The sequence below is a fragment of the Bufo gargarizans genome, chromosome 10, assembly GCF_014858855.1.
Source record: "Bufo gargarizans isolate SCDJY-AF-19 chromosome 10, ASM1485885v1, whole genome shotgun sequence".
Classification (NCBI taxonomy): Eukaryota; Metazoa; Chordata; class Amphibia; order Anura; family Bufonidae; genus Bufo; species Bufo gargarizans.
Genome location: NC_058089.1, coordinates 48,401,589 through 48,422,562, shown reverse-complemented (window position 1 = coordinate 48,422,562; position 20,974 = coordinate 48,401,589). Strand labels below are relative to the sequence as shown.

At 45.0% G+C, this 20,974-nt stretch overlaps 1 protein-coding gene across 1 annotated transcript; it reads left to right on the top strand.

Moving 5' to 3' along the window:
* The first annotated feature begins 17,608 nt into the window (after positions 1–17,608).
* On the top strand, positions 17,609–20,528 carry C1QTNF4 (C1q and TNF related 4). The gene has a single exon (XM_044270589.1). The coding sequence runs from the start codon at positions 18,647–18,649 to the stop codon at positions 19,739–19,741; it is 1,095 nt and encodes a 364-aa protein (XP_044126524.1). The 5' UTR covers positions 17,609–18,646; the 3' UTR covers positions 19,742–20,528.
* The last annotated feature ends 446 nt before the right edge of the window (positions 20,529–20,974 follow it).

The following is a 20,974-nucleotide window of genomic DNA, read 5'->3' as shown; positions in this document are numbered from 1 at the left end:
AGATGTAAGACGGATTTCTTGCTGGCTTACATTTAGACCATTTTCTACGCCTAAAACAGGCATAGAAAATGATGAATGAGTCGGGCCTGCCGGCCCCTCTCCGCCCACGCCACAGTTTTAGAGCGGGGAGAAGTCGCAGATAGCGGTGCAACTAACCGTTGTGCTGCCATCTGCACCTGAAATATGCCTAATTTACTAAATGAGCCCCTGAGTCTTTAAGCTAACTTGGTGATGACCTGTTGGTCAGAATATGAAGGGGTACGCCAGCAAGGCAAAAATGTTGACATACGGGAAATGCCCGTCCAACCACAAGAATAGGACGCGTTCTATCATTTGCGGCTCGGCCGCACAGATACATCCATGTGCTGTCCCCATTTTTTTGCAGCCCTATAGAAATTAATGGGTCCACATGTGCTCCGCAAAATAATTTGTATCAGGATCTGTTCCGAGAATACGGTTGTGTGAATGCAAGTCTGACAAAAAAAAATAAAAAATCTCCCCCTTACAGCTCTACTGTATATCTCTCTCCTGCTCACTTCACACAAGTACATAATAAAAAGAACTGTCTGCATCTTGCCACCACTAGGGGGAGCCGAGTGCAGGTTGACATATTTGGACTCCATGAAAGCCGTGAATGTTACTGTGCTCCTCCTAGTGGCAACGGCAGGGAAAATACTGTGGATCTATATCAGGAACAGGGTAAGTTCAGGGCAATCTTAGTGACCATTTTTTTACATTAAGACCTGCTGCTAATTCTACTGAATCCCTATACATGGCCAATCCTGCTCAGTCTCCTTGGTGCCTCCCGCACAGTAGGCATGCCCCATGGTGCTTCTGTCACAGTAGTGATGAGCTTTAGTGCCCCAAATGAGTAAGAATGTCTCCATAGAGCCACAATAGTGATGCTACTTAGTGCAACTCACACAGATAGTAGCGATGCCCACTTAGTGCCCCCCAACATAGGATGCCCCTTTAGTGCCTCCTCACACAGAATTATGCATCCTTAGTGCTTCATTCAGTATGATGACTCCTTAGTATCCCCTATTTGCCCCCACCCAATATGATGTCCCCTAAGTGCCTCCCCACACAGAATGATGTCCCCTTAGTGCTCCCACACAATCTGATGCCCCCCACGCAGTGTAATGCCCCATTAGTGCCCCCCACACAGTATAATGCCCCCTTAGTGCCCCCACACAGTAATTTGCCCTCTTAGTGCCCCCATGCAATCTGATGCCCCTCAGTGCCTCCCCATGCAGTGTGATGCCCCTTTAGGGCCCCCATGCACTAGGATACCCCTTTAGGGCCCCAATACAGTATGCCCCCCCCCCCCTCCCCACACAGTATGAAGCCCTCTTAGTGGCTCCCAATGCAGTATGATGCCCCCTTAAGGCCCCCACGCAGTATTATGCCCCGATACAGTATAATGCCTCCTTAGTGCCTCCCACGCAGTATGATGTCCCCTTAGTACCCCCCTATTCCCCCTTAGGGCTCATGCACACGAACGTATTTTCTTTCCATGTCCGTTCCGTTTTTGTTTTTTTTGCGGACCATATGCGTAACCATTCATTTCAATGGGTCCGCAAAAAAGACAGAAGTTACTCCGTGTGCATTGCGCTTCCGTATGTCCGTATTTCCGTATCCCCCAAAAATAGAACATGTCCTATTATTGTCCGCATTACGGACAAGGATAGTACTGTTCTATTAGGGGCCGGCTGTTCCAGTTCCACAAAATACGGAATGCACACTGATGTCATCCGTATTTTTTGCAGAACGCAAAATACATACAGTCGTGTGCATGAGCCCTAAGTCCCTCTGAAATTAATGCTTCCCTAGCCCGGTTCCCACTACAAATGGAGTGCAGGTCTCTTCCATTCCATACTGTCTCCGTCTCGCAGCGTTTCCGTCCCATGTGGACTTTCTCTTACAGACTTTATTTTTCGCTGTATGTAATGCATATATTGTCACCGCATCCATGGTGGGCGGATTTGCTCCCAGGGAGACGGTCCTAAAGTATTGTTTACCTGCTATCTCCTTGTACCCATCAAAAAACAAGTCAATTCTGCTTTCACGGGATTGAGATGTTCAGTTGCCATGGTTACTTGCCATTTCCAGAGCTCGGATGCTATGATGATGCTGCTGCTGCGGGTGGAATTGTCTTTTGGCGCGCCCGCCTCTGCTGTGGGACTTGGAAGGTCTCCAGCAAGCATCCTGTATTTATCTCTTACTGTGTGGAAATGTCAGGTCGCCGGCTTTGCCTGTAAGTACCTCGCTCCTCCGGGGACTGCGGCCTTCACGCAGGGTTATTTGAAGCTACATCAACACGTCATACAGGCCCCTCGGCTGACAACATGACCGTGTATGCAGACGAGCTATAAAAACTGATGTGACCCGTATGGAAACAAATAGTTAAAGGGGTCCTCCGGCATGACTTTCATAGACGGACAACATGCATTTCAATGGACACTAAGCAGTCTGCAACAGGGCTCCTCATCTACCACTATGTGTCATATATAATACTGGTGGCATCTTATGTGGCCTGCTCAGGCACCAGGGTGCCACTACTACCTCTACACACCCTCTGTACGCCTAGACATGGCGGACATGCCCTCCGCTTGTTCTGAGGACCAGCAGGGGTCCTGTAATAGAACCGTGACACTGCAGGACCATCTTTAGGGCAGTGTCCATGTGACCACATCTGGACCTGTCAATCAAAGTGCAGAGAGAGCACAGCCTCTTGGTGTAATGGCAACGCCCCCGTTGCTCCTAGAGGCTCATTTGCATATATGAAAACATCGTTTTCTCAGCAATGCAGGCACATATGAACATGGGACCAACACAGATGCCTTCAGCTGCCAAGCGCACATGTAACAGGTCAGCCAGTGTCATAGGTACGAAACTGCTGACAGATGCCCTTTGAGATAGGTCCATTAATATTTGATTGGTGCGAGTACCACTTCCTCTTCTTTGTTCACCCAGGCACAGCCCACAGGGACCCCCACCAATCCCAACAATGGGGTCCCGCAGGGAATGGAGTAATGGTTGTACATGCCCATTGCCCCTCTGTTCAGCTCAATTGGACTGATGAAGGGAAGCCGAGTACAGCCCTCCAGCTATCTCCGCCAGTCCCATAGAGACGAATGGCAGCAGCAGCACCTATACTTTTATACCATTTACACATGCAGACAGTACAGGAACACTGCTTCCTCATGATTGGTGGAGGTCCCAGCAGTCAGCTCCATACAGGACGCTTCTATTCTATGGATAGGGGATAGGTTCCTATGGTTAAATAATATAATTCTGATAATTTGCAAGTCACTAGGGGGCGCTCACTGCACCTGGAGTCATATAGCTGCCACTGAGAGGACTGGAAGCTGGATGACTCTGTATTCAGTGAGCTCCCCCTAGTGGTGACTACTGAATTTAGTAATTTCACTCAATGATGGGGTCACTTGCTAATAAACTAGTGCTAGATTGTGTGTATTGTGTATTGCTTTGTAATATTTTGTGCAGCTGTAGCTGTACTTTGTGCTGATTTTTATATATTGTGTGTCTGTTCTGTTGCTTTATATATATATATATATATATATATATATATATATACACTGTATATTGTGTGCTGTTGTGTGTCTCTTTTGCTGCTTTGTATATATTCTGTGCTGCTGTATGTGTATCTTGTGTTGCTCTTTATATACTTTGTGCTGCTGTCTGCATCTTCTGTTGCTTTGGAATATTTTGTGCTGCTGCATGCGTATCTTGAGTTGTTATCCATATATTTGTGCTTCTGTGTGTATATCTTGTATAGCTTTGTATATATTGTGTGCATCTTGTGTTACTCTGTATATATTCTGTGCTGCTGTATGTGTATCTTATATTGCTTTATATATATTTTGTGCTGTGTGCATCCTCTGTTGCTAGTAATATTTTTTGCTGTGTATATTGTGTTGCTCATTATATTGTGTGCTGCTGTGTGTATCTTGTATTGCTTTGTATATATTTAGTTCTGCTGTGCGTCTTGTGTTGCTTTGTATATATTTAGTTCTGCTGTGTATCTTGTATTGCTTTGTATATATTTAGTTCTGCTGTGCATCTTGTGTTGCTTTGTAATATTTTGTGCTGCTGTGTGTATCTTGTGTTGCTCTTTATATATTTTGTGCTGCTGTGTGCCTCTTATGTTGCTTTGAGTATGTGTATCTTGTGTCACTTTGTAATATTTTGTACTCCTGTGTGCATCATGTTCCTTTGTATATATTTTGCACTGCTGTGTGCCTCTTATGTTGCTTTGTGTATGTGTATCTTGTGTCACTTTGTAATATTTTGTACTCCTGTGTGTATCTTGTGTTGCTTTGTATATATTTTATGCTGCTGTGTGCATCATGTTGCGTTGTGTGTGTGCATCTTGTGTTGCTTTGTATATATTTTGTACTGCTGTGTGCATCATGTTGCTTTGTATATATTTTGTGCTGCTGTGTGCATGCTTTGTATATATTTTTTACTGCTGTGTGCATCATGTTGTGTTGTGTGTATGCATCTTGTGTTGCTTTGTATATATTTTGTACTGCTGTGTGTATCTTGTGTTGCTTTGTATATATTTTGTGCTGCTGTGTGCATCATGTTGCTTTGTATATATTTTGCACTGCTGTGTGCCTCTTATGTTGCTTTGTGTATGTGTATCTTGTGTCACTTTGTAATATTTTGTACTGCTGTCTGTGTGTGTGTATCTTGTGTTGCTTTGTATATATTTTGTGCTGCTGTGTGCATCATGTTGCGTTGTGTGTGTGCATCTTGTGTTGTTTTGTATATATTTTGTACTGCTGTGTGCATCTTGTTGCTTTGTATATATTTTGCACTGCTGTGTGCCTCTTATGTTGCTTTGTGTATGTGTATCTTGTGTCACTTTGTAATATTTTGTACTGCTGTCTGTGTGCATCTTGTGTTGCTTTGTATATATTTTGTACTGCTGTTTGCATCTTGTGTTGCTTTGTATATATTTTGCACTGCTGTGTGCATCATGTTGCTTTGTGTATCTTGTGTCACTTTGTAATATTTTGTACTGCTGTCTGTGTGCATCATGTTGCTTTGTATATATTTTGTACTGCTGTGTGCATCTTGTGTTGCTTTGTATATATTTTGTGTCATTCTTTATGTATTTTCTGACATTTTTTGGTGCAAACAACTACAGTTTCTGTTCCCTAAAATCCAAAGCTCCATAGCCCTACATTACTGAAGGTGGCTCATCCCAGTCATGAATCTGTGCGGATACAGTGTGATCGCAGCGTGTGCAGCCGCCTCTACACGTGTGTAAATAGACGGTAAATGTTCGCATTTTCCTTTACAATCCTTAACAATTTTTATCCAGCAGAAAATGAAAGGGACTAAAAAGCCTCCCGAGGAGTCGAGCGAATCCAGTGCAGCATCACCTGTCCATGATTTTGTGCTCTGCACATGTGCATCCCCCTTCGCTGCCCCCTCTCCCCTCCAGCTCCCCCCATTCACAGCCCTGCACCAAATCCTTCTGTGTGAGATACAGTCAGAGGAGCAGGTGACAGACGGCAGCTGAGCAGGTAGGTACAGGAGGGAAGGTGGGGGGACCAGGGATGGAGAAGAGCACTGGAGGATGCAGCCGGTGCAAATATTGCCAGGTAATGCACCAGGAACATAAGGGGTGGGGGCAGAGAGAGAGATATGCAGACGCTACGTGTATCACTGGCTGCACCTGCACTAAGAGGAGACCCCCTATCTCGGTGCCCTGTATACCCATCTTTCAAGTCCATGCCTCCTGCCATCCTCTTCCTCACTGGCAGTTTGGTAGAAAGACATTTTCCTTACAGTGGCATTGATTTGGGTCACCCCCCCCTTGCCCTGCTGGTTTTTCCACATGTCATCTCTCATCCGACATTACAGAGAAGTCGTTCCCCCGGGGTCGGAGTCCCAGATGCTCTTCTAGCTGCCAGATCAGAATATTTCCAATGGATTGCTGCCTGCGTAGGACATTGATGGCGCAGGCTTATGGTAGCGTGAAGGGTTAAATATATGACATGGCATGCATCTCTGGAAAGACTACATGTTGAGTTTGTCATCTGTGCAGAATGTGCTGTCATATATGACGAGTTCCTTTAAAGCTGCCCATACATCATCAGTAGCTGATGGCTAAACTCCAGTTCGGCTGACAGCCATCCTATCCAGCATCCTCACGCACATGCACGCTCGGCTGAGAATGTACAGTATGTGTTTTCAATGGGGAGAGAGGAGAAAGCTGCTGCCAGACATCTTTTTTATTTTATTAACACTACAGGGGTGGCACTGCTGTAAGGGGTGTCCTAAGTTGGCATAACTACTGTAAAAAGGGCAGTAAGGGGGCATAACTACTGTAAGGGGGGCATAATTACTCTGTGGGATAGATAGAAAGGGTGCATACCTACTCTAAGTGGGGCATTACAGGGTCATAACTACTGTAAAGGGGGCACTAAGGGGGCAAAACTACTGTAAGAGGAGCACAAATGGGGCATAACCACTGTAAGAGGAGCACTAAGGGGCATAACTACTGTAAGGGTGCACTAAGGGGCATAACTACTGGGTGGGGAGGCTGAGGGGGCATAACTACTGTGTAGCAATGTTGAGGGGGAATAACTACTGTATGGGGGCACTAAGGGGGCATCACTACTATGTACAGCACTAAGGGGACATAACTACTGTAAAAGGGGCACTAAGAGGACATAACTACAGTAAGGGGGCACCCGTGGGGGAAATATCTACTGTGTGGGGGCATATCTACTCTAAAGGGGGCACTAAGGGGGCATTACTACTGTGTGGGGGCACTATAGGGACATTACTCTGTGGGGGTACTAAGGGGGCATAACTACTGTAAGGGAGGCACTAAGGGACATAACTACAGTAAGGGGCACTAAGGGGACATAACTACTGTGTGGGGGCACTAAGGAGGCATAACTACTGTGTGGGGGCACTATCGGGACACAACTACTGTGTGGGGGCACTATCGGGACACAACTACTGTGTGGGGGCACTAAGGGGACATAACTACTGTGTGGGGGCATTACTACGGTAAGGGAGGCACTAAGGAAAATAACTACAGTAAGGGGCACTAAAGGCACATAACTACTGTGTGGGGGCACTAAGAGGACATAACTACTGCGTGGGAGCACTAAGAGAACATAACTACTGTGTGGGGCACTAAGAGAACATAACTACTGTGTGGGGGCACTAAGGGAACATAACTACAGTAAGGTGCACTAAAGCCACATAACTACTGTGTGGGGACACTAAGAGGACATAACTACTGTGTGGGGCACTAAGGGACATAACTACTGTGTGGGGGCACTAAGGGACATAACTACTGTGTGGGGCACTAAGGGACATAACTACTGTGTGGGGCACTAAGGGACATAACTACTGTGTGGGGGCACTCAGAGGACATAACTACAGTAAGGTGCACTAAAGCCACATAACTACTGTGTGGGGGCACTAAGGGAACATAACTACAGTAAGGTGCACTAAAGCCACATAACTACTGTGTGGGGCACTAAGAGGACATAACTACTGTGTGGGGACACTAATGGGGCATAACTACAGTAAGGTGCACTAAAGCCACATAACTACTGTGTGGGGCACTAAGAGGACATAACTACTGTAGTGGGACACTAATGGGGCATAACTACAGTAAGGTGCACTAAAGCCACATAACTACTGTGTGGGGCACTAAGAGGACATAACTACTGTGTGGGGACACTAATGGGGCATAACTACTGTGTGGGGACACTAATGGGGCATAACTACTGTGTGGGGACACTAATGGGGCATAACTACCGTGTGGGGACACTAAGGAGGCATACAGGGCTCAGGCGGCATACTGTAAAGTAAATTCTAGATTCTTCCTGCTAGCAAGCCTTTTACTTTGATATTCTGACATGAGTGGGTGGGGGTTACGTGGCGACAGTGAGCCGTCTTGACCAGCAGCGGCATGCATGGTTGCTCAGGGGAAGGGGGAGCCCCGTTCAAAATTTTGCCATGGGGGCCAGCCTTTTCTAGTTGCACCCCTGGTAGATAGATATGAGACAGACCAGTGTGAGATGAGGCAGTACAGCGTGAGGGACTGATTTTAGAACAGATAATGCAGAGCTTCTCCGTACACTCTATGACAGTGGGGGATAAGGAGCTGCACACCATCTCAGTGACTTACCTCCCACAGGTCTGTCCGACCTCTCTGATCCCTCATACCCTAGACACCTGCCTGTGAGGAACATTCTGGAGGCTCCTCTACACCAGAGATCATTGCCCAGCTTCCAGAAAAGCATCTTATTTACAGATATATAACTGCATTTCACATTAATAGAAAAAACAACTGTAATATGTTGCAGTACTGTCATGTGAGGGTCTTGAACGCACTACATGTCCAATTTCCCTGCAGTGCCCCCACAGGGAAAGTGAAGTATTACACAACGTCTAGTCTAATCAATAGGACAGGACAGGTCCTCCAGAGCGAGAGACGCTCTTTGTGTAGCCGCTGTCTACTCTGGCCAAAAGATGAGGATCCTGAATAGAGGCTCCCCCCTCTATTCAGGGTTGTCTCATCTTAGACATTGGTGCATATCTTTAGGATATGCCACCTATCTACAGAATGGGACCTAAAGTGAATGGAGCGGAGCACCCTCCACTAATTTCTATGGGATTGTTGGAGATAGCCGAGACAACGCTCAGCCTATTTGGGAACTTCCATGCCTTATGCATTCTCTTTCACTTTCAGATGTTCGTTCCAGAGATAGGTGCAGAGCCCAGAGGTAGAACCCGCACCTATCTGACATTGGTGGTATATCCTAGTGATATGCCATCAAAGTCTGACAGGACACAATCCCTTTAATTCACTAATAGGGTATCTGTATATATCACACAAAAAAACTAATACATTTCCCCTAAAATGTAACCTCTACAGTCGTGGCCAAAAGTTTTGAGAATTACATAAATATTGGAAATTGGAAAATATGGTGAATGGACTGCTGAGGACCGGGGCAAAGTCATATTCTCCGATGAAGCCTCTTTCCGATTGTTTGGGGCATCAGGAAAAAGACTTGTCCGGAGAAGAAAAGGTGAGCGTAGCGCATCAGTCCTGTGTCATGCCAACAGTAAAGCATCCTGAGACCATTCATGTGTGGGGTTGCTTCTCATCCAAGGGAGTGGGCTCACTCGCAATTTTGCCCAAAAACACAGCCATGAATGAAGAATGGCACCAAAACACCCTCCAACAGCAACTTCTTCCAACAATCCAACAACAGTTTGGTGAAGAACAATGCATTTTCCAGCACGATGGAGCACCGTGCCATAAGGCAAAAGTGATAACTAAGTGGCTCGGGGACCAAAACGTTGACATTTTGGGTCCATGGCCTGAAAACTCTCCAGATCTTAATCCCATTGAGAACTTGTGGTCAATCCTCAAGAGGCGGGTGGACAAATAAAACCCACTAATTCTGACAAACTCCAAGAAGTGATTATGAAAGAATGGGTTGCTATCAGTCAGGAATTGGCCCAGAAGTTGATTGAGAGCATGCGCAGTCGAATTGCAGAGGTCCTGAAAAAGAAGGGCCAACACTGCAAATAGTGACTCTTTGCATAAATGTCATGTAATTGTCGATAAAAGCCTTTGAAACGTATAAAGTGCGTGTAATTATATTTCACTACATCACAGAAACAACCGAAACAAAGATCTAAAAGCAGTTTAGCAGCAAGCTTTGTGAAAACTAATATTTGTGTCATTCTCAAAACTTTTGGCCACGACTGTACAATTAAAAAGACCCAAAAATATAACCAAGGAAAACCCCTGGAAGAAAACCTTACAGAGCCGCTATTCCACCCTACCAAAGAGCAGAACTGCCACCCTGACAAGTGCGATCCCACTGTCTTTTTTGTTGTCCCTAGAAAACCCTGTGTATCCAGGTAAGGAAGGGGGAATCGCAAAAAAGTGCTTATATTTTTGTATAGTAGCATACCTATGTACACATGAAACGGGAAGGATTGATTTTAATTGTTCTGATGTCTCAGAGTAATAGATATTGGCCCAATGCGTTACTCCCCAGGGGTCTTATCCTGGGGTTCATCAGGGGTTCTTACTATAGAGAAACAGATGGGGGATAGTTGGTAAATTGAGATAACCTTAGATATCACCCCCCCCCCCTAAGATAACTATCTCAAGGACTAGATGGAGTGAGACACGTGCGTGTATGGTATATTCAAACAAAAATCTAGGGCAATATGGAGACCCTATAGATAAACTGTATTTTTCACCCTATAAGACGCACCTGCCCATAAGATGCAACTAGGTTTTAGAGGAGGAAAATAAAAAAATATTTTTCATCAGAGTCCCAGTCAGACCCCAATGGTAATCAGACCTTAGATCGGACTCCTAATGTTAATAAGACCCCCAATGAGACCTCAGATAAGACCCCCATGTTAATGAGACCCCTATTCAGACACTAAGATAATACCCCCGATGTTAGGACCCCTATTTAGACCTCAGATCAGACCCCAATGTTAATAAGACCCTTATTCAGACACGAAGATCAGACTGCTAATTTAAAACCCCCATTCAGATCTCAGATCAGACCCCCAATATTAAGACCCCCATTCAGACCTCAGTTTAGACCGGCATGTTAATAAGACCCCCATTCAGACCTCAGATCAGACCCCCCCATTTTAATAAGACCCCCATTCAGACCTCAGATCACACTCCCAATGTTAGGACTCCTATTCAGACCTCAGATCAGACCCCAATGTTAAGCACCATTCAGACCTCAGATCAGACCCCCAATATTAAGACCCTCATTCAGACCCCTTTTCAGACAATCAGACCCCCAATTTAAGACCCCCATTCAGACCTGAGATCAGACCCCCCATGTTAATTAGACCCCATTCAGACCTCAGATCATACCCCCCATTGTTAGGACTCCTATTCAGACCTCAGATCAGACCCCCAATGTTAAGACCCCCATTAAGACCTCGGATCAGACCAGCATGTTAATAAGACCCTTTTTCAGACCCTCAGATCAGACCCTCAATGTTAAGACCTCGGATCAGACCAGCATGTTAATAAGACCCTTTTTCAGACACTCAGATCAGACACTAAATGTTAAGACCCCCATTCAGACCTCAGATCAGACAAAAACTATAAATCAACCTACCTCTCCTGCTCTGGACACCGCTGCCACCGCCGCTCCTGGGGTTTGGTTCCTGCTCTTAATGCAGTGTGCTGTTCTGTGACCCGATGCATATAGCATAAGTTCACAGAGTGATGACATCCTCACGCTGTGCACAGTCACAGCACAGCACAGCGAGCGGCTGAGGACCAGGAAACGGTGAGTTCAGAACCCGGGGAGCGCTGCATTCACTGCTTCCTGGTCCTCTTGTACTAATGAGATCTTCCATAATGGAAGCGCTCATTAGTATTCACCCTATAAGACGCAATGACATTTTCCCTTCACTTTGGGGGAGAAAAGTGTGTCTTATAGGGTGAAAAATACAGTATATCAGATTGTGTTATTGATGTGCACATAGATGTTTTCTGTGATATAATTTAAGTTCTTTTTCCCAGATCTTTGGATCCAATGAGGTTAGATTTCTCAGGTCTGTGATACTAATAGGGTTTTTGGAAATATGTTTTCTAAACTGGATAATCCTTTAAATATGCCAGCTGTAACTACAGAAGCCTTTAAAAAAAAGTCAGTAGAGAGAGGCCGGTAAAGGCTGGATATTACAGTGATTAGATCACCTCCGAAGAGTCTTTTATCAAAGCTAACGAGCTCCATTCACCGCATCTTCCCCTTCTATGCAGAGCTCTTCTCTGTAATTAAAAGGGTTCTGTCCAAAAATCCACTGAGGTTTTCATCTGACCACATGCCGCCTCCTGCTGCTTTTCTGATTCTGCTCCAAATTCTGGTTTTCAAAGGTGGACATTCAGTTAAAAAGGGACTTCCCAGGACTAAAACATTGATAACCTATCCTTTGATCAGTGAGGGTCCGATTACCGACACCCCCGCTGATTAGATGTCGGTGAGCAATGTGATCTCTTCTTTGGCCAGTGACGTCACGTTCATCTGTCATGGCCTATGTGCATCTTAGTCCCATTCAAGTGATTGGACTTGGGCAGCCACTATGCAGTGTACGGCGCTGTGCATGGTATGCACAGTGGCCTCTTCAAAACAGCTGATTGGCGATATTTTGGGAGTCAGACCTCCACCGATCAGATATTGATGACCCTCCCAGAGGATAGCTTATCAATACTGTGTTCCCGGAAAACCGCTTTGACTAAGGCTAGGTTCAAATACAGGATGAAATTGATAATGGGGTCTGTCAGATACTGCCTTTCTCCTTCTTATGTCCTTATCAGATGACGGCCGCTCCTTCTGTTATCAGATGACAGCCGCTCCTTCTGTTATCAGATGACAGCCCCTCCTTCTGTTATCAGATGACAGCCCCTCCTTCTGTTATCAGATGACAGCCGATCCTTCTGTTATCAGATGACAGCCGATCCTTCTGTTATCAGGTGACAGCCGCTCCTTCTGTTATCAGATGACAGCCCCTCCTTCTGTTATCAGATGACAGCCCCTCCTTCTGTTATCAGATGACAGCCCCTCCTTCTGTTATCAGGTGACAGCCGCTCCTACTGTTATCAGATGACAGACGCTCCTTCTGTTATCAGATGACAGCCGCTCCTACTGTTATCAGATGACAGCCCCTCCTTCTGTTATCAGATGACAGCCACCCGATCCGTCTGTTATCAGATGACAGCCGCTCCTTCTGTTATCAGATGACAGCCCCTCCTTCTGTTATCAGATGACAGCCGATCCTTCTGTTATCAGGTGACAGCCCCTCCTTCTGTTATCAGATGACAGCCGATCCTTCTGTTATCAGATGACAGCCCCTCCTTCTGTTATCAGATGACAGACGCTCCTTCTGTTATCAGATGACAGCCCCTCCTTCAGTTATCAGATGACAGCCGCTCCTTCTGTTATCAGATGACAGACGCTCCTTCTGTTATTAGATGACAGCCGCTCCTTCTGTTATCAGATGACAGCCGCTCCTTCTGTTATCAGATGACAGCCGCTCCTACTGTTATCAGATGACAGCCGATCCGTCTGTTATCAGGTGACAGCCGCTCCTTCTGTTATCAGATGTCAGCCGCTCCTTCTGTTATCAGATGACAGCCACTTCTACTGTTATCAGGTGACAGACGCTCCTTCTGTTATCAGGTGACAGACGCTCCTTCTGTTATCAGATGACAGCCGCTCCTTCTGTTATCAGATGACAGCTGCTCCTTCTGTTATCAGATGACAGCCGCTCCTTCTGTTATCAGATGACAGCCGCTCCTTCAGTTATCAGATGACAGCCGCTCCTTCTGTTATCAGATGACAGCCGCTCCTTCTGTTATCAGATGACAGCCGCTCCTTCTGTTATCAGATGACAGCCGCTCCTACTGTTATCAGATGACAGCCGATCCGTCTGTTATCAGGTGACAGCCGCTCCTTCTGTTATCAGATGTCAGCCGCTCCTTCTGTTATCAGATGACAGCCACTTCTACTGTTATCAGGTGACAGCCGCTCCTTCTGTTATCAGGTGACAGACGCTCCTACTGTTATCAGATGACAGCCACTTCTACTGTTATCAGATGACAGCCGCTCCTTCTGTTATCAGATGACAGCCGCTCCTTCTGTTATCAGATGACAGCCACTCCTTCTGTTATCAGATGACAGCCGTTCCGTCTGCTATCAGATGACAGCCGCTCCTTCTGTTATCAGATGACAGCCGCTCCTTCTGTTATCAGATGACAGCCACTCCTTCTGTTATCAGATGACAGCCGTTCCGTCTGTTATCAGATGACAGCCGCTCCTTCTGTTATCAGATGACAGCCGCTCCTTCTGTTATCAGATGACAGCCGCTCCTTCTGTTATCAGATGACAGCTGCTCCTTCTGTTATCAGATGACAGCCGCTCCTTCTGTTATCAGGTGACAGCCGCTTCTTCTGTTATCAGATGACAGCCGCTCCTTCTGTTATCAGATGACAGCCGCTCCTTCTGTTATCAGATGACAGCCGCTCCTTCTGTTATCAGATGACAGCCGCTCCTTCTGTTATAAGATGACAGCCGCTCCTTCTGTTATCAGGTGACAGCCGCTCCTTCTGTTATCAGGTGACAGCCGCTCCTTCTGTTATCAGATGACAGCCGCTCCTTCTGTTATCAGGTGACAGCCGCTCCTTCTGTTATCAGATGACAGCCGCTCCTTCTGTTATCAGATGACAGCCGATCTGTCTGTTATCAGGTGACAGCCGCTTCTTCTACTTTCAGGGCACATAGCAGATATCAGGTGACGTTTTGCCATGTTTATCTTTGGAGCCAAATAATATTGGTGTCCCTTTAATTGTCAATGCTGTAATAGCAATGCCCACAAAGCCTCAGGACCTAGGACCGTGGTATCATAAAGACTAGATAAAAAATACATCTGTAGAATATTCTATAATTAAATGTGAATTGTGGCTCGGTTTACACCTACTGTATTATAAACCCGCTAGGTGTCTTACTCCTCCATTCAGGGCGATATGTCTTCATTAGTGCAGGTGGGACAGCAGAGACGTTGGCTTTACTAACTCAGACAAATAAAATGTTAAGACGCAGTTATCCTGCTGCTATTAATCACAGTGTCTCAGCGGGGAGGAACTAATCACACGGTGTGGATCTTATGATGTGCTGGATACAGGATTCATGCATTACCTGCTGATTTTGCAGACTGGTAACAGCTCAGTATTCCCAGGTGGGAACCAGAGATTATGAAAAACTTGTATCGTTATAACTGGTGATGAACCCAGTCCTGGCAACTTCCCCTCTCAATACTGAAACATATTTAAAGGATAACTGTCAATTTTTTTTTCTTTACTAGTTTATTAGAGCTAGACATGTATACCTGAGTTAGTCTGTCAATGATTGTCAAAAGATCTGTAATTACCTTATAATAACAGCTTTCATTAATGTCCCCTGTCCCTTAAAAAAACGTTACTAGTGCTCATCTGTCTCCCAACTTAATGTAAACAGAAGACAGAGGGGCGGTCCTTCACACTGCATGCTTGCATTAGGCTTCAGAGTGAGGAGGCGTGTCTCTCAGTAATCCAATCTGATTGGCTGGCAGGGAGCTGCTGTCTACAGCAAGTGTGTATGGGAAGTGAGGGAAAGCAGTTTTGGCCTCAGAGAACTGGAAAAGAAGCCATCTTGAGAAGGCGGTGAGCTCATTGGATAGGAATTTATACAGTTGCCATTGAACTCCCCCTAGTGGTGGCTACAGGTAAACTGAATTTTATCGTAAAGGGAAGCGAAGAAGACATTTTAGTGGCAAGTTTGCATCAATCCAGGGTGATAAATAACTTTTCTCAATTATGAATTGGGTATGAATTATTTCTAAATTTATTTCTATGTTCTTAGCTCCCATATAATGCCACAGACATATAGAATAAGCTAGAATAACCTTTAATTCACTTTGGTCTCATCGTATGACATGATCTGGGCAGGGATCAGGCTTTTTAGTCTAGGGAATATTTCTTGCTGGAAACAATGAGAGGATTATCATTCCTATGGGTGTTCAAAAGTATCAGGTGAAAAAGGCAAAAAGTAATTTAATAATGAAGCACGGGTCCCATTTTCCCTGCAGTTCCGATAGCCAGGGTCTGGAGACATCGGGGGGGCTTTGTATTAGGGTACACACCAATACTGAACATTAGAAGTACTGTCTGAGCATAGTGACTGATTATATTAGGGTTATTTTGAAGAATGGGGGTGTTTAAAGCATTAGGGCCTGATGTAGAAATGGAAAATCACCTCCCCAATAATAATATACCCATACCGGCAGATCTAGGGTGCTAAAAGGCAAATACTTAACGTTTCTGGTGGTTTAGGATCATAAAGGGGAGGGGTGGTGATCTATGTCATCCACGCGTACCTAAAATGTATTTTTATTTTCTCTAATCCAAATCCCCTGCTTCGCTTCCCCCCCCCCCCCATACAATCTTTTAGCTAAATGATAGATATGTGCCGTCTGCTGCCACCAGTAGGGGGAGCTCACTCCATGGAAATGTATACAGCTTCCTTTAAACTGAATAATACATATGTAGTGAACTCCCTCTAGTGGAGGCAGAAATATATTACTAGTATAAAGGTACTAGTTGCCCCCAGGTGCCCCTTAAATGTTATTTTCTACCCTCTTCTCTAAGGTTCTGTGATCAGGGGCCCTTGTATTGATTTTGCATTGTGATCCAAGAGCTTCCAGCTAAGTCTCTGCTTACCAGCATGTAGTAGACGACACGGAACGTCCGGCGCTGTTTGTTTCCATACTTCTCATCTAATGAACGTGAACTTTCACCGTCGGGGGTAATGCCAAGTGGTAACTCAAAGCCAAGTGGAGCGCCATTCAGATGCAGGACCTAATCCCTCAATGAGTCTAAGGAATGATATTCTCCTCAAATGTCAGGGGAAAGGATCTGTAAGAGGATCCGGGCTTAGCAATGACTGCCGAGGCTGTTCTCCCTACAGTTCCTGGCTCCCCTCCTACACCCACCGTAACAGAGAGACCCCTCCAGTCTTCTCATTGTCCACCTCCCTCCCGGCACACACAAATCTCTGTCAGCTCGCACGGGATGTGGCGCCTTTGATCATACGTCTTCAGGTGCTGTAGGCGCACTCATAGTCTCAACACAAATTAATGATTTAGGAAGGGAACTGTGCATGAAATCTGGGTCGGGGAAAGTAAGGGGCCATTTGCATCCATATCAATTTCTGGTGTTTTCAGGGATGCAATAAATGATAAAAAAAAAAATATTTAAAAAATTTTGGGTTATAATTCTGGTCAGTTTGGACTGAATTCTAGAAATGTGTATAGATATTACATTAGTAAGGAGTCCTATCACCATAGATGTCACCTCTACATTTAATATTTACCCATGTAGTTCTATAGCCTACAGCAAAGGGGGGTAGCTTTAGTGAGTGCAGAGGTAGCATTCGCACCCAGACCTTAGTCTCTGAGGGGCCCCTATTAGAAGGCATCACATGGTAAGTTGGGGCCCTGGTACAGATTTTGCATTGGGGCTCAAGACACTTTAAAGGGGTTGTCTCATATTAAGCATTGGTGGCATATTGCTAGGATAGGGTCCTCTAGAAGCTGCACCTATCTCCAGAAGGGAGCGCCCAAAGTGAAGGAGATTGCACCATACATGCATGGCCTCTGATGGGCAAAATAATGGACCCCTTTACCTTAGTGTCCCTGTAAATGATCTCGGCAGTAAGCTTGGATTAAGTCTTGGACTGGTACCAGGAGGGTGAAAAAGAATGACAAACATGTGCCCTATTCCAATTCACACAAGTTTAATTGTAGGGGAGCAACAGTTGATATAGGAGGGGTTGAACTTTCTTTACATCCAATCATATGTTAGCATTTGTCACAACCTATAGTATTCATACACATGAGCTCTGCATTAACATAAAAGATGCAGTAGTAACAGCATTTGACCAAATAGGTATGGACACATGGGCTACTATGCATTAAAAATCCTGATGACCTTATAAGGTGAAACTTCCAACGTTAGGAATGTTTGGGTATTCTTGAAACCGCTCAGGAAGTTTCTCACATTCCAAAGGGGGAAGGGAGATCTTGAAACAGATGTACTGGTCAGATATAATCCATAATACACGTTTACTTAGAAAGACAAAATGGAGTTACCTATATCCCATCAGCCTCCCCCATTTCATTTCTATAGGAGTGCTGAAAATAGCCGAGTGGCTCACATGACTATTTTCGGAAGAGCCATAGAAATGAATGGAGAACGCACCACACAGGAGCGGCTAACAGCTCAATTCACTTCTATGGAATTTCCGAAAATAGCCAAACTTTTCGGCACTCCCATAGAAATGAATGGAGGGCGGCCGCTCATGAGCGGTGCGGTCTCCTTCACTTTGAGAGCTCCGTTCTAGAGATAGCTGCGGGTCCCGGAGGTGGGATCCACACCTATCAGACATTGGTTAGATCATCAATATCAAAATCCCAGACAACCCCTTTAACTGAAGCCCAACACCTCTGGAGCCCACTGCGGCCCAATCACTTTATGCAAATTGTGGTTTTATTCCATTTTTTTTTTTTTAAGCAAATCTACTATGTACAATGATTCCTGGCCCCAAACCTTAAAGCTCATAATTTATTTATTTTTTGCCGTTTTTGACATGGAAAAAAAAAACTGCAAAAATGTGCATGACTTGCAAAAAGACCTTTAGGTGGTCACTTGACCTCTCTGAAGGTCCTGAATCTACAGGAGAAAGGAGCAAGGAGGCAGAGGAGCTACTGGGTGAGTTTATGGAGCCTGATGTCTATTAGGAGTCTTGGGTGTGAATTTATTTAGGGTGTCTGCTCCGGGTCCGAGTAGGAAAAGTTTTGCACCCAAACCCATGGGTATTGCTTCCTTCCATAATATGGTACCATAGAGTGCCTACAGCTCCGTAGTAATGCATGACGTGCCGTGTGCCCCAGGCATTGGGTGTAAGACATTTTATGATGTTTCTTCACTTCATTCATTTTGGTCTTCTAAAATAATCAATTATGTTTTTTTCCTTCAGCCATAATGTATGCTTCAAGTATTCCAGCCCTTCTTGGATTATTGGCTCCTCTCCTTCTCATTTCTCCATTGGCTCTTGCTACAGATTATCGCTCTGCATTTTCTGTGGGCCGTACAACCAGTATGGAAGGGGGGCCTGAAATGGTCATTACTTTTGACAAAGTCTATGTAAATATTGGAGGAGATTTTGACCCCAAAGCAGGTATTTTCAGATGTCGTATTCCTGGAGCATATTATTTTTCCTTCACCATCGGGAAATTCCCTAAGAAAAACCTTTCAGTCATGCTGATGAAGAACAAGAATGAAGTTCAGGTCATTGTCTACGATGAGCATCACCACAAAGAGAGAAAAGTTGCCAGTCAGAGCGCCATGTTGCAGCTCGACTACGGAGACACGGTTTGGCTTCGGCTTCATGGAGACCCAAAATATGCGCTCTACAGCAATGTTGGACCATATACAACCTTCAATGGTTATTTGATCTATCCTGATACATCCTATTATTTCCAGAGTGGCAGTGATTCCTACAAACTGCAAAACTCAATCACATCTACAGAAGGCTCCTCAGAACAGAATGAAGTCTACAAAAAGATTTCAGTGGGTGACGACCAATCAATTAACACAGACCCTCGGTCTGCTTTCTCAGTTGCCCGAACTGAAAGTCTTGTTGGGTCAGAGGAGAAGAAGAACCAACATCAACCAATCACCTTTGATACCCAGTTTGTCAACATCGGCAAAGACTTCAACCTGTCGTCTGGAGAATTTCGCTGCCGTTTGGCTGGGGCTTATTACTTTTCTTTTACCATAGGGAAAATGCCATATAAAACCATGTCCGTCAAGTTGATGAAGAATCAGAATGAGGTCCAAGTCATGATTTACGATGACAGTCACTCGAAGAAACGTGAGATGCAGAGCCAAAGCGTGATGCTGTCACTACAACCTGGAGATACAGTCTGGCTCTACAGTCATGGAGATGACGGCTATGGGGCCTACAGTAATCATGGAAAATACATTACTTTCACTGGATTCCTGGTTTATCCTGAAGTACCTTCCAAGCAACAAATAGGGACAAACCCCAAACCAGAAATTTTTACAAACATTTGATAGGTACCGCGATGGGCACGGTAACAGTGCCAGACTGTCTAGTATAAAAGGCTGGATTGAATAATAGTTTGTCTAGGCACATATGGTGCCCTAGAGACAGAAAGCACATCCTTGTTATTTTCATCCAAATTTCACTTGTGATTATATGTATATCATTGCTGATTGTGTCATAGATAGCACCCACCAAGCATATGTCTATATTTACTTGAACTTTGTCTTCTGGATTGCATACAGTTTTAGGAAACCACTTTCCCAGGGTTCAGGACGCTGACTTATGGTTGTTTGGTGAGGTTCTCATACCCGTTACTGCGTCTGCCTATACATGGCGGGAAGACTGTGGTTTTCAGGAACGTATTTCAGAGTGGATCTACAATGTAAAGGCAACAAATTGTTTTCTAACTATAGGGAGCCACTGTTTTCCAAGTCATAAAAACAACTCCTCATATCTCTGCCTCCTAATTAGTGAGACCTGGGGGAATGGGATGTTAAAGGGGTTTTTCTACTATCGGAAGTAATGGCAAATTGATATGCCATCACTGGATAATTGGTATTCAAAAAACATGGCTGCTTTCTTCTACAAACAGCACACACTTGAGGTAATGCAGCTCAATCTCTATTCACTTCCATGGACCTCAGCTGCAATACCAGACACAACCTGTGGACAAGCGTGGTGCTGTTTCTGGAAGAAAGCAGCCATGCTTTTCTAATTGTAGACAACCCTTGTTAAAGGGAGTCTGTCAGCAGGAAATTCACTGATAAACCGGTCTTGCAGGGCTAGCTCAGCTGAATGTAAGGATACATTTCTCTTAGGCCCCTTTCACACGGGCGAGTATTCCGCGCGGATGCGATGCGCGAGTTGAACGCATTGCACCCGCACTGAATCCCGACCCATTCATTTCTATAGCGCTGCGCACATGAGCAGTGATTTTCACGCATTACTTGTGTGTTGCGTGAAAATCGCAGCATGCTCCTCTTTGTGCGTTTTTCACGTAACGCAGGCCCCATAGAAATGAATGGGGATGCGTGAAAATCGCAAGCATCCGCAAGCAAGTGCGGATGTGGTGCGATTTTCACACACGGTTGCTAGGAGACGATCGGGATGGAGACCCGATCATTATTATTTTCCCTTATAACATGGTAATAAGGGAAAATAATAGCATTCTGAATACAGAATGCATAGTCAAATAGGGCTGGAGGGGTTAAAAAAATAAAATAAAAATAATTTAACTCACC